The 15401-nt window shown below is 40.3% G+C and overlaps 1 protein-coding gene across 4 annotated transcripts in view; it reads left to right on the forward strand.

Moving 5' to 3' along the window:
• The window catches only part of eys (eyes shut homolog), a 223109-nt gene that overhangs the window by 17233 nt on the left and 190475 nt on the right, over positions 1-15401 (forward strand). For all 4 annotated transcript variants that reach the window (XM_061790502.1, XM_061790504.1, XM_061790503.1 and 1 more), the window contains 3 exons: positions 3770-3963; positions 11042-11172; positions 13420-13534. In XM_061790502.1, the coding sequence (XP_061646486.1) occupies positions 3770-3963; positions 11042-11172; positions 13420-13534 (440 nt within the window). The remainder of the gene's footprint in view (positions 1-3769; positions 3964-11041; positions 11173-13419; positions 13535-15401) is intronic.

Consider the following 15401-nt stretch of genomic DNA (forward strand, 5'->3'; position numbering starts at 1 on the left):
AATTATTTTGCCCAATGTGACGTTTTTTCATGTCAATGTGAACAGCACAATTTAAATTTTTCATATCCGCCCTTCATCATATTGTGCATATAAATCGTACATGTATTCGATGCCCGTGCAATATGGACGCTCATGTTGGGTTCATCCAAACTATATGTCATCAAAAGGCGAAAACCGTCACTATTTTTCCACAAAACAGACACGCAACATCAGCAAAGGCAGACGAATGAGCAGAAAACAGGCAGTGGCAAAAAGAAAATGCTTAACTGATAAATATAAGAAAATGTTCCCTTGGGTTGCGAAAGATACAAGCCCAATTCCAATGGAGTTGGGAAGTTGTGTTAAACATAAATAAAAACAGAATACAATGATTTGCAAATCATGTTCAACCTATATTTAATTGAATACACTACAAAGACAAGATATTTAATGTGCCAACTGATAAACTTTATTGTTTTTAGCAAATAATCATTAACTTAGAATTTTATGGCTGCAACATGTTCCAAAAAAGCTGGGACAGATGGAAAAAAAGACTGAAAAAGTTGAGGAATGCTCATCAAACACCTGTTTGGAACATCCCACAGGTGAACAGGCTAATTGGGAACAGGTGGGCGCCATGATTGGGTATAAAAGGGAAGCTCCCTGAATTGCTCAGTCATTCAAAAGCAAAGATGGGGCGAGGGTCACATCTTCGTGAACAAGTGCGTGAGAAAATAGTTGAACAGTTTAAGGACAGTGTTCCTCAATGTACAATTGCAAGGAATTTAGGGATTTCATCACCTACGGTCCATAATATCATCAAAAGATTCAGAGAATCTGGAGAAATCACTGCATGTAAGCGGCAAGGCCGAAAACCAACATTGAATGCCCGTGACCTTCGATCCCTCAGGCGGCACTGCATCAAAAACCGACATCAAGGTGTAAAGGATATCACTACATGGGCTCAGGAACACTTCAGAAAAGCAATGTAAGTAAATACAGTTCGGCGCTACATCTGTAAGTGCAACTTGAAACTCTTCTATGCAAAGCAATAGCCATTTATCAACAACACCCAGAAACGCCGCCGGCTTCTTGGGCCGAGCTCATCTAAGATGGACTGATGCAAAGTGGAAAAGTGTTCTGTGGTCCGACGAGTTCACATTTCAAATTGGTTTTTGAAATTGTGGACGTCGTGTCCTCCGGGCCAAAGAGGAAAATAACCATCTGGACTGTTATGGACGCAAAGTTCAAAAGCCAGCATCTGTGATGGTATGGGGCCGTGTTAGTGCCAATGGCATGGGTAACTTACACATCTGTGAAGGCACCATTATTGCTGAAAGGTACACACAGGTTTTGGAGAAACATATGCTGCCATCCAAGCAACGTCTTTTTCATGTACGCCCCTGCTTATTTCAGCAAGACAATGCCAAACCACATTCTGCACGTGTTACAACAGCGTGGCTTCGTAGTAAAAGCGTGCGGGCACTAGACTGGCCTGCCTGCAGTCTAGACCTCTCTCCTTTTGAAAATGGGTGGCGCATTATGAAGCGTAAAATACGACAACGGAGACCCCGGACTGTTGAACAGCTGAAGCTCTACATCAAGCAAGAATGGGAAAGAATTCCACCTACAAAGCTTCAACAATTAGTGTCCTCAGTTCCCAAACGTTTATTGAATGTTGTTAAAAGAAAAGGTAACACAGTGGTAAACATGACCCTGTCCCAGCTTTTTTGGAACGTGTTGCAGCCATAAAATTCTTAGTTAATGATTATTTACTAAAAACAATAGTTTATCAGTTTGAACATTAAATATATTGTCCTTGTGGTGTAGTCAATTAAATATAGGTTGAACATGATTTGCAAATCATTGTATTCAGTTTTTATTTATGTTTATCACAACGTACCAACTTCATTGGAATTGGGGTTGTACTTTAAATTGCCACAAATGTGTTGTGATGAGACCTACGCGAGGGTCTACATTTACTTCAGTAAAAACGGCGCCTTGTGTTTGTGTGCATGCGCAATGGGACATCCTGTTTTGTGCACATGCGTCTGATGTCAAGGACTCATTCCTTCCACGGTAGAAGTCGCATTTGTTTTTGCATGACAACATAAAAAGATTGGATTTAACAAAAAAATCTGAAATGGGCATCATGCCCTGCAGCATAAACGTAGCCTTATTCCATATTGCTTAAAGGAAAGATATTGTCGTTTATATGTTAACCTATGTGTACATAATATAGTGGGGGAGCCTGACATACAAACATGAATAGACCACATATGTTTTGAATTCACCTAATAAATCATTTAGAATGGAAAATAAAACATCACAGTGTCTTCAAATTAAAAATATAAAGCTTGAGGAAGAAGAAGAAAGCTGCTTGTTGGTGTTTAGCGATGCAGTGACTTCACCCAACAGACAAGCCAGTACGTCTCATGTTGATGCTGACCCAAATGCTCATTTGTTCATCTGACTTCACCGCATGACAGTCACAGATCAACAATTCCTCATTTGTCGTACAACACAAATACTGCATCCAGAGAAATGCATTGCATTTTGCTTTAGATGTGAAAAGGGATTCCATACAAAAATAGTGCAAATAGCTGATAAGTAGTTTTGTGAGTCAATGAAATATTGATTTCTCCTTTATCATTTATGTCGTGCCAAGAACTGGGTAATTTGGGATTCTGAGTTGGTGCTAATTTAACCATTAGCTTGCTACCCATGTATCTCTTAACTATTGGTCGGGGAGGCATCTGTTATTTTCATTAATGTGTTAACGAGTGATAGATAGTTAATCTTAATCTATCTCCGTGTAAGTTTTTCAGCAGAATTAGTCAAACGTGATTTTTCATGGTTTTCTTTTACCATTTTGGTGCAAATCTTGATGAAAAGTTTTTTTTTCTTACATTATTTTCCGGGGCGGCATGGTGGACGACTGGTTTTCTCCTGGTACTCTGGTTGAGGACTCGAAATTGCCCGTAGGTTTAAATGTGAGTACGAATGGTTGTTTGTCTCTGTGTCCTGCAATTGGCTGGCGACCAGTTCAGAGTGTACCCAGCCTCTTGCCCGAAGTTAGCTGGGATAGGCTCCAGCACGCCCACGACCCTAGTGAGGATAAACGATACCGAAGATGAATAAATGAATTATTGTCCATGAACCACAAAGTAGCTTACTAAATATGGATAAACAAACAAATACAAAGACAGCACTAGAATATTTTAATAATAATAATAATAATAACATATATATATATTTTGTATTATTTTAACCTAAGGAGGTTTCCTTTTTATTTTATTTTGGATGAAAAAAAATTTCAAATGTGTTTTCACTGGGGCCAAATGCCAAAGCAATGAATTAAGACAAATATTGTTACTTTAACACCTTATCATCACCTGCCAGATACCATGCAAATGTTAGGGGTGGGACAAAATCGCTATTGTGATCATTTCCTCTTTTGATACTGTAATGATGTGTAGGGAGGCTTGGTTCAGGCAGTAGTGTGGTCATCAGTCTTCCATGACGGTGGTGAAGTATTCTTGAGCAAGATACTGAAACCCAAGTTTCTCCTAATGCTTCAGTAGGAGAATGAGGAATGAGGAACTTTGACTACCTTGAAGGTAGAAAAGTGCTATTCAAGTCAAAGCCCTATTACCATCATGATGACAAAAAATAAATAAAATAAAACTTTTCCAACAATTTCTTAATGAATTCTTATGACATCACAAAGAAATCCATTCTTCAGTCTGATAAACGTTATTGCATAAAGGTCATATTTTCTGTTTTGCAGACCCACCTTGTGAGAGAAAATCCACCTGCAGTCCAAATCCATGCAGAAATGGAGGCATATGTGAGGAGACTCCCAAAGGTCTGATCTGTCATTGTCCTGAAAGCTTTGCTGGACTCTACTGTACCTTTGCATTCACCGTTGATTGCATGTCCAGCACATGTCAGCAAGAACAAATCTGTGCCGCAGGAGAGCATGTGAGGACTTAATTTACCTTATTTGTTTTCTGTAGCACATTAATATTCTCTTGAAATAGGATCAAATGGCTTCATTTTAAAGGCAGCAGCAGCAATTAATATTTCCTCCTGAAGATGGGAAAGGGAATAGGGAAAGAGTGGTTGCTGCATTTTAATTGATTGAGTGACCGACTGGTTAGAGCGTCAGCCTCACAGTTCTGAGGACCCGGGTTCAATCCCCGGCCCCGCCTGTGTGGAGTTTGCATGTTCTCCCCGTGCCTGCGTGGGTTTTCTCCGGGCACTCCGGTTTCCTCCCACATCCCAAAAACATGCATTAATTGGAGATTCTAAATTGCCCGTAGGTGTGAATGTGAGTGCGAATGGTTGTTTTTTTCTATGTGCCCTGCGATTGGCTGGCAACCAGTTCAGGGTGTACCCCGCCTCCTGCCCGATGACAGCTTGGATAGGCTCCAGCACGCCCGCGACCCTAGTGAGGAGAAGCGGCTCAGAAAATGGATGGATGGATGGACGGCACACATATTCATGAGGCAGCTAGAAATTGCTCTCATGTTTATTGTTTGCTTTTTATGTATGCTCTATTTTTCCACCTTTCTCTCGAAACTTAATTGTGGTCACACAGTTTGAAAAGGCTGTCAAGTCCCTGCTGCTGAGGAGCATACACTGGAGAAACTACCTGATGGGCGTATTACCTTCTGAAAAGCACATTCTCTATTTTGCTTATACAGGAACAGATACTGTAAGTCATTCTCTCCTGTATGGTCTGATTGCACCGTGATTGGTTGACTTTTCCATCACTTTTCAATCAATCATTGGACGATCTCACATGTCAATCATTATAGAAGCCCCGTTGCCTGGTTGCAAGTTATCTGCAGCTATACCTGATCTGTAGTAGAAATGCGTATGGCAGTACTGCTTGGATAAACTACGAGACACAGATTTGGAGAGATGGATATTTCAAACTGAAAAGGTTTGCATAGCTAAATTACACAATTACTTTGTAAGTTTTGCAAAGTACAACGTATAATGCTATAGTTTTACACTAATCGCTAATGTTTAGCAAGTTCACTGCTGATTTTGTTGTATTATTTAACAAAGTTCTTGATAAATAAAAGTCATATTTTGGAGAGAACATGCAAACTCCACACAGGCGAGGCCGGATCTGAACCCGGGCCTTGTAAGGAAAACATGCTAACCAGTTGCACACCGTGCTGCCACTAAAATTTTAAATGATCAATAACTTTTGGAAAATAGGACTTCAAGCATGGTACTTTCAGCATTTATATATAAACAATATACATATACAATTTAGAGTCTTCTATCAACCTACCATGCATGTTTTTGGGATGTGGGAGGAAACCAGAGTGCCGGAGAAAACCCACGCAGGCACGGGGAGAACATGCAAACTCCACACAGGCAGGGCCGGGGATCGAACCCCGGTCCTCAGAACTGTGAGGCAGACGCTCTAACCGTGCAGCTCATATTAATCAAATTATATGAAAATGACACATTTATTTGGAATTGCCCTGGAATTGACTGGTGACCAATCTAGTCCAGTAGCCAACTAGAGGATAGTGCTAGCAGCCTCTGCTTGGCAGTCTTCGCTTTAACCTCCCAATGTTTCGCTCCTGTGGCTCCTGGTGGTTAACTCTTGGATCAAGTTTGCCTTATTTCTGACTGCCACACCACTGAAATAGTAGGTCACTCCATGTTGGATTTATCTTACCCAACATTATAAAAAATAGACACAAAAGGAATGAAGACACTGGTTTCTTTTTCTCATGAGGAGGGCGTATGGGAGATTGTTCAGATCACAGCCTCTCAACACACTCTAACCAATCTCTCCCGTCGCTCCTGCATTTATTTGAAAATAGGAGGGTTTTTCCCAGACATAATGTTCTAAACAATAAGACACAACACAAAACATTGGACCAACACCTGTCACGTCCCCGACCACATCCGATCACGTCCTTGGTCCAGGCGCCCTTCCATCGGATGATGCTGAGTCATCTTTTTGAAGGCGAGACATCTAAAATCGTCCATAATACTAATGCAAGCTAAGCAAATAAATGATAACTTCTAGAATATATTTAACATTTCCCTCCTGTTTATCATGTATTTGCACAAATTCTCATATCATCTTACAGTCACATCAGGTAAAACAACATCATCATCATCGTCATTATTATCAACCTCCAATAAAGGATAAATCTGCTCCATACGGTTCCATGTGGGTTATGGCTGTGGTGATTAATTTACTGATTAATGCCCGAATGCATGGGATACAACAACATCCACACAATGTCAGAATGGCTGCAAAAACAGCAATTGATATCAATATTGGTGAAATTAGGGTTTTATATTTACCAAAAACGTCCATTCAGCTGTTCCACAAGGAGTGTTGATTGAGGGTCCGTAGACCATCGATGGCTCTGGTCAAGCTGCCATCTGAAGCAGTATTGTTTGTTCTCCAAACATACCGCAAACACCTCCCTCTCTTGCGAGGAGCATGTCGACAGCTATGCGGTCTTTGGAACGTCCTTGAGCTGCTCGTGCACAACTTCCAACCGACTCTGAGTCCAATTTCCTAATCTCTGTACATTGAAGTGGATATAGTTTATCCCATCAACATTTTTATTAATCGTACACCAACAGCATATGAAGTATTCAAATCCTCCTGCAACTTGGTCAGCTAATTTGTATTGATTAGGAACCCCACGAGGAACACCTATGGCGTCGATGTATGTTTTATGTTGGATAATTTTGCCTCTGCCAGGATAAATCTCTTTTTTGTCAAGTATGTCCAAAACACACAAGGAATTTGTCTCCGGTAGTTGGAGCCGCTCTAGTACAACAGACAGTCAATTTACAGAACACTTTGGAGACATAAAGACATTGACAAAAAACAATTGTGCAAAAAGATGCAGTCCTCTAGCAGCAGTTTGAATGACTAATATCGCAATAGTCCGGTGCAATGACCATTGTGCAAAGGGCGCTGAGACTTCAAGGAGTGTATGTGGTTTAAAGTGACGAGTAGTGCGATAATCTGGGACAATGGTTGTGCAAATGTTGCAGATGCTCCTCAATCAGTGTGCAAATGGAATAATACAATCTTGTGATAATTATGCCGGAACTATGCGCAACAAAGGCCTGGGACCCATGCAAACAACACAATCTTTTCTCGCTACATTTGCTCCTTGTTCCATCAATAGTAACCAATTGTTATTTTGTCCTGAAACTCCTGTGACAACAAGGAACCAATCATCAGTAGTTATGTTGTTAACCATTAAAATTTGTCCACCTTTCTTTGAAGTTTTCAATGGCATTTTTGGTTTAACACGGTTCCTATAACACAATACTACTTGGAAGTGGGGATCTTTTCCACCAGAATAGACCCACAAGCTCACTATCAAACACATTGGGTGACTTGATTTGTATTTCAATATTAAACTATGGGCCGTTTTGCTTAGGTTAAACTTCTTTCTATGTTCTTTTGCTGTTTTTTTTGACCAACTGGACCAATCATAACCTGTTTCACCAATAAGGTGTTCCCATTCAAAACCTATAGTTGCATACCAGTCATATCTAAATCCCCAATTCTGCCCATTCTCTTGAGCATCATTGGTGAGAGCCGCATATGGAATTATGATTAAAGCAGCTTGATTTTGGGGGGCACAAAATATTAAACCGTTTTGCCGCGTTTGGAGGCCATGCCCACAGTTCTGATCATCAACTGTACTCCTTTTGACACGAGTTAATGATTCAAAATTTTTTATTATTGGGTTTGTCATATTGGTCCAGTTGGTAGGTGATTTTCTATCAAAAAAATGGGTTTTATCATTGAGGGTGGGACGTCCCATGTACCACAAAAACAAAACCAACACCATAGTAGCCAAAGTTGCTACGTAACAACTTATCGAATCTCATAACCAACGTGGGTGTGCCTTTCTGCTGAGTTCTCACTAAAAGGGTTGGTGTCTTTTTTCTTCACTGACCAGCAAGCGTTTTCAGAATCTACACATCTGCTCCCGCTCCGTTATCAGACTTTTGCTCACCTTCCCTATTTGAGTACTCAGCTGAAATGACTCTTTTACAGTGTGTTAAATGAACCCACGTGTTTCTTTCTGCTATTTTTTAGGGCTGTAAAGTGTCAATCTATCTGTGCCACCATCCCTCCGGTTAAGACATGTGACACAGCATGGCTCAATATAGCAGCCCATTTGAATAGTTTTTTTTTTTTTTTTTTCTTTTCCTGTGCTAATGTAAATTTCATTTTGTAGTTTTGCACTTTGTTTTTTCCCAATAATTGCATTCTTGTTGTGGAATACTCATATTGGCTATCAGTATAGATTGTACCATCTTTATTTATCATTAGTTTGCATGCCTCGGTTAATGCTACTAATTCAGCAGCTTGTTCAGCCAATTCCCTATAATCATGCTGCGTGCCTTCATCAAGTAAGGGTATTAGTGTGGCTGGATTTAAGGTTGTGAATCGCTCAACAGTCAAATGTGGTTGTGATAGCAAGATGGCAATGCAAGATAAATGTCTTGCAGGTGATAAAAACGCCATATTGGTTTGCAATAGGAGAGCAGACACTGTATGTGGGACCTTTAGGGTGAACTGCTCTCTAGTTGAAAAATAAGCTATTGGTCTTAGCTTATCACCGTATTGTTGTGTAAGTACAGAGGTCATGCAATAGCTTTTACAATCTACCATTTGAATGAATGTTTTATCATTAAATTTGGAAGGCCTAGCGCAGCACTGGACACCAAATGTTGTTTAATGTCACAGAAGGCCTTTTCTGCCTCTGTACTCCATTAAACAGGTGATGTAATTTTAAGGTTGTTTTCATACATTAATTTTGACAATGGTGCAACAATTTCTGCATAGTTTGGAATCCATGCTCTACAATAATTTGTCAGACCTAAAAATTATTATTATATGTTTCTTCGTCTGTGGTTTAGGATTTTCTAAGACTATAGCTCTCCTGTCTTCTAATATAGTCTTTCCTCCTATACTTAAATTATGGCCTAGATATTTAACTTGTCTTTTACATCATTGCAATTTATTTTTGTTAACTTTATGTCCCTCTTCTGTTAGATGATGCAGTAAGGTCAATGAATCTTTGCATGTCTCTCCATCTGTAGATGCCAGAAGACATGCGTGTTGTCATAACTTGTGAATAAATAGTTGGACTTTCACAGTAACCTTGCGGTAATCTAGTAAATGTATATATATATATTTTTTTTTTTCTCAAATGTGAATGCAAACCAAAATTGACTGTTATTTTCTATTGGTACTGAAATGAATGCATTACTTATGTCCACTACTGTAAACACAGTAGCGTCTGGTCTTAATGAATTTAACAATGTGCGTGGGATTGGTACGCATGCTGCTCTCTGTATTACTGCAGCTCATCACATTCTCTTTTATCTTCGATTTTTGTGATAAGCTGCAAGGCTGCAGACAACAGGGCCTTTCCCATGTTTAACGGTGGTTTGTCTTTTATTTTTTATATAATTTGATTCCTGCAACGCGGCCATTTTTTGTGTATTTAACCAACCTTTAAAGCCGTGTTCGGTTATCCCTGTCTCTAAATATTAAATTTTATCAGGATCCTGTTTTTTTTTTTTTCTTTTAAATTTTATTTAATGAACCTCCAACCTTTACACTGCAGTGTATTCCTGTTTTTTATTTTACTACTTCCTTTCCCCATTTGAAAGAATTTGGTTCAGTGTAATACTACCTAGGGTAGTCTAGAACACTGTTTTTTTTTCAGTAGGACGGTGATTCAAATTGACTTTCTGCGGTAATTCTCACTTCAACTCTTTCGAGTGGAGAATTCTTGCCTTTGCATCCACAAAAGTCCACCGTTTACTTTCCCACTGTTTTGGTATGGAATGAAAAACCTAGTGGTTTCCCATTTCCCATTTACACTCTCATTCAAACAGTTTTCATTCACACTGGCTCGTCAGAGGACTCCGCCGTCCTATACGGAATTTAACTACGACGCCACGAAACTTTCCTAGTTTCTTTATTCATTAAACACGGAATTTAAGTACGTACAGGACTCCGCCGTCCTCGCGGAATATATCGGACTCCGCCGTCCCTCATTACTTGCCAGTGACTAGTATTACACAAGGTTTATTAAACACGGAATTTAAGTACGTACAGGACTCCGCCGTCCTCGCGGAATTTGTGGACTCCGGCGTCCTTTTCCCTAAAAAAAATAAAAAATTTAACTCACCAATCATCTTCAATCCTGTGGATTGTCGTCAACCTTCAGATCCCAGTTGAGGAGAACGAAGACCAGTCCCGTAAAGGGTCTTACTTGCCGTGGCCACGGTCTCTTAACTGGAAGTCGGCTCCACAACTGGAATCCTCGGGTGTGTTGACATCCGGCTCGAAGGACCAATTTAATGTTGGATTTATCTTACCCAACATTATAAAAAATAGACACAAAAGGAATGAAGACACTGGTTTCTTTTTCTCATGAGGAGGGCGTATGGGAGATTGTTCAGATCACAGCCTCTCAACACGCTCTAACCAATCTCTCCCGTCGCTCCTCCATTTATTTGAAAATAGGAGGGTTTTTCCCAGACATAATGTTCTAAACAATAAGACACAACACAAAACATTGGACCAACACCTGTCACATCCCCGACCACATCCGATCACGTCCTTGGTCCAGGCGCCCTTCCATCGGATGATGCTGAGTCATCTTTTTGAAGCCGAGACATCTAAAATCGTCCATAATACTAATGCAAGCTAAGCAAATAAATGATAACTTCTAGAATATATTTAACACTCCATTAGAACACGCAAAACTTTTTCAGTCGTTATGCTGCCGTCTCACAACATATCACATCACAGGTCCTACGTTCATTGTTTTCCATATTGTATGACCTTTTTTTAATATTAAAATGTGTACAACTTAGTTCTACAAATAGTAATTTCAGAGTTCATTCCAACATTGACTGAAGGCACAATTTTGCCATTAGAAAAAAAGGTAGTGTTCAGTCATATGTGAAATCCAGCCTTGTTTTCACATGACCTGGTTTGTTCTGGTCCTGTGTGCAGGCCTCTGAATGTGTGTGTGCAGATGGTAAAGTGGTCCCAGCATGCAAGAGAAGGCGGCGGAATGTGTGCAGCCCATCGCCGTGCCTCTATAATGCCACCTGTGTGTCCAGGGGACATGATTATTTGTGCAGGTGAAACACACAAAACATACACAGGGATCCAACAGTGACTGCTCTCTCTTTCTAGCTGGCTAGAACTGGACATGCTGGAGACAATTTGATCAAATTTTCTGTCTGCCCTTCAATGTGAACACAATTAATTTTTCAATTGAATACTCAAAATAGTGAGTGACATCTAAAATAAGTTTTATAATAATAAAGATATAACAATGATTGCTAAAATATGTCCTGCCTGGGTCCCAAAAGCCATACTGAGTTTTTTTTTATTTCTAAATGTTATCCTCCATTATTGCTCCAAACTCAATAAATATCGGTAAGTGTGGTGTTTGACAAGTTAACACCTTTCTTTTTAACGACAAACATGGCACAGTTGTTTATTTTGACACTCAACTGAGGATCAGATTGTTTAATCAATAGCTAAAAAAATGTGCATTCTTTGGAAGCATTTTGAATACCTATAGTGCTGAGCTCTGGCAGGAAATTAAGCCACCTTTCAAAATATTGTACTGTATAAAATATAATATGTTTGAATCAATATAGAAATTGAGTAATGTCTATATTTTATGCAGTTTTTAACATCATATACTGTCTTTAGTTTTGAATTGTGTGATTCATGATTAGTAGCCATAGTTTCAGTTCAACATCATCAGCCATCCTCAAAGATAATTAATGGAGCCTTTTCTATTTCTCGATCAGGAAATGACTAAACCATCCAAAACAGTGTATGTATATTATGGTTATTTTTTAAACTGGACATAGAAAACAAATGAATTATTCTTAATGATTATCAAATACTATAAATGTAGATCCTGATGGGGGCATTATTCGCTAAAATAATCAAATTCTCTGTGTTCAACCTTTTACAACAAAATGTGAAGCGCTTTCAATACGTGCTCCTTTTGAGACCAGTAAAATGGAACCTGACATACGGTACAATGCAGTCTTGAAACATTCCTTTAACACAGTAACACATTCTTCTTTAAAATTATAATGTCCTTTTATGTAACATTCTTCTTCTGTATTACATTCTTCTTGCAGATTACATAATTCCATTCTCCTCACCACTGGTTGGTAGATACTTATCAAACTGAAACTTTATAGTAACAGGCCGCATATTCAGTGCAGTGATTAATAGTTTTTTGTAGTGCAGATAAACAACACTGTACAGATGTTCAAGCAAAACGGATAGTTTCCATGAGGACGGAAATAAAAAAACAACAATCCTATTGTGTTATAGTCCTCGCTTACTTTATTGAAGGGAACAATATTTTATTTGTGACTTCAGGGCACACAGCATTGATTGAGAACCCGGGTCCTCAGAACTGTGAGGCTGACACTCTAACCAGTCGCCCACCGTGCCGCAGGTAGAGGTAGAGGTAGAGAGAGAGAGAGAGAGAGAGAGAGAGAGAGAGAGAGAGAGAGAGAGAGAGAGAGAGAGAGAGAGAGAGAGAGAGAGAGAGAGAGAGAGAGAGAGAGAGAGAGAGAGAGAGAGAGAGAGAGAGAGAGAGAGAGAGAGAGAGAGTGGTCGACTGGTTAGAGCGTCTGCCTCACTGTTCTGAGGACCGGGGTTCAATTCCCAGCCCCGCCTGTGTGGACTTTGCATATTCTCCCCGCGCCTGCGTGGGTTTTCTCCGGGCACTCCGGTTTCCTCCCACATCCCAAAAACATGCATGATAGATTAATTGACAACTCTAAATTGCCCATAGTTGAGAATGTGAGTGCGAATGGTTGTTTGTTTGTATGTGCGCTGCGATTGGCTGGCAACCAGTTCAGGGTGTACCCTGCCTCCTGCCCGATGATAGCTGGGATAGGCTCCAGCACGCTCGCAACCCGGGTGAGGAGAAGCGGCTCAGAAAATGGATGGATGGATGGATGGATATATACACACATACACACACACACACACACACGCTAATCCATAGCATTGTATCCGCAGATTAAGTTTACTTTATTGGTCCCTCCTCATTTTTCTCAGACGCGGGTCACACATCAAAGGAGAACATATATATATATATTATATATATAATATATTATATATATAATATATATATATATATTATATATATATGATAGAGAGAGAGAGAGATTAGATATGGATATATATAGATATATAAAATGCATAATGTTTGACAAACACTTTTGTCGGTACACCAAAGTGGAAAAGAAATGTATGAGTCCAGACATGGTATGAAAATATAGCTTGTTAGCGCCTGAGGCTTGGGGTGAAATGATTTTATGACACTCACCTTCTCTCAACAGATGTCTGCAGGGCTTTTCAGGGAAGAATTGTGAAGAAGTAATTGACTACTGCCGCCTGCTCAATATCAACTGTCTAAATGAGGGATTGTGTTTGAATGTAATTGCCGGATATCAGGTGAGTAATTCAATGTCTCCGTTATAATCAAATACTCAGAGGCCCCAGAAATATGTCTCATGTTGCACCTGGAAGGATTATGTGATCTCCTCTAATACGACATTGATTAGTTTGATTGTGACAAATGCTTCAAATTAGCTGTGCACATTCATCTATTTTTTCAGATGAAAATGTTTATACAAACAGTCTCAAGCGCTTTTATCTTTTTACACCAAAACCCAAGATCAGCATATCATATGCTCATTCAAAATTAATTCCATCTCTGGCTCCAGTTCTGTATATCTGTTCATGAAAAGAAAAAAAAAAAAGAAAAATCATTAATTGGAACTAGCAATTAGAATGCTACAACCTGCCGGCACAAAGCACTAACCTAATTCAAGGCCATTAATCAATAAATGTACAATAGTTGCATTGCTCAACACGACACCTTCTGGTTCAAACTGCCTGTATTTGCGCACTTGTCACAAACATCTGTATTTTTATGACACCCGAGACTCCTTTGTGATGACCCATCCATCCGACCATCCATTTTCCGTACCTCTTATCCTCGCTCGGGTCGCGGGCGTGCTGGCGCCTTGTAGCTTATATTAGTTGAATAAAAATGTAATTAATTTAGGAGAAAAGAATAAGCTGGAAGCGACGCCTGCGTTACTTCTAGTTTAGCGTAATTTTAAATTAAATTAAATTATAAATCAAGCTATTTTAACGAGAAAAGGGCACCACATCACTTTTTAGATGTATAAAACTTGAGGACAGTGACGACAAACCATTTTTTTTCATCAGTCTCGTAATTTGAAGGTTGAATTAGATAAGAATTCTAGATGACCAGAGGTTTTTTTTTCTCAAACCCAAACACACACAACAATGCAGGTAGTGAATTTTATGAAAATTTTAATGATCAAACATGGGGAATGTACAGGGAAACAATACAAAAAACAAACAAACAAAAAAACACAACAAACAAAGGACAGTATTGGCAAAGGAAACTGGCTTGTGATGTGTGGGTGGGATGAGCGAGTAGTGACAATGCATATAGCTGGGGATTCCTGTTCTCGTTAATTTGAACGCAAATATGCACTAATCGGCGGCACGATGGACGACTGGTTAGAGCGTCTGCCTCACAGTTCTGAGGTCTGGGGTTCAATCACCGACCGCGCCTATGTGGAGTTTGCATGTTTTCCCCGTGCCTGCGTGGGTTTTCTCCGGGCACTCCGGTTTCCTCCCATATCCCAAAAACATGCATGGTAGGTTAATTGACAACTCTAAATTGCCCATAGGTGTGAATGTGAATGCTAATGGTTGTTTGTTTGTATGTGCCCTGCGATTGGCTGGCAACCAGTTCAGGGTGCACCCCGCCTACAGCCTGATGATGGCTGGGATTGGCTCCAGCACTCCCGCGACCCTTGTGAGGATAAGCGGCTCAGAAAATGGATGGATTGATGGATATGCACTAATCTGTACTTTTAGTAGACTGCAATGTTGGATTTACCTGTCTTGAACACGATTGAGACAGGCAGGTCGAGCTTCCGGGTGTTCGGGCAGCCCGGTCCGCACGGGAAACAGGTGGATTTGGCAGAAAGGACGAAGAAAAAGAAATGGAGCACAAAAGGTTCCCAGGCAGGACGGCCGGAGCCCGGGTGTCTGTGCTCCCACGACGTTCGGAGCGTGCGTGTGGTGCCGTCCTCACGGAGTGTGCCCAGGCCCCCAAAAAGGGTAGCTCGGAGCACTGGCAGGATGCCCTGCAGTAGGGAAGGGTCCGATGTGTCCTCGTCACCTCGTGGTGAGGTGGGGCGTCCTGGATGGGCCAGTCTTCGGCAAGTTGGGTGGACGAGACATAAGCCCGTGGGTAGCTCGGGGGAGGGGTGGG

Source organism: Phyllopteryx taeniolatus, chromosome 11 (assembly GCF_024500385.1).
Source record: "Phyllopteryx taeniolatus isolate TA_2022b chromosome 11, UOR_Ptae_1.2, whole genome shotgun sequence".
In the NCBI taxonomy this organism is placed as follows: domain Eukaryota; kingdom Metazoa; phylum Chordata; class Actinopteri; order Syngnathiformes; family Syngnathidae; genus Phyllopteryx; species Phyllopteryx taeniolatus.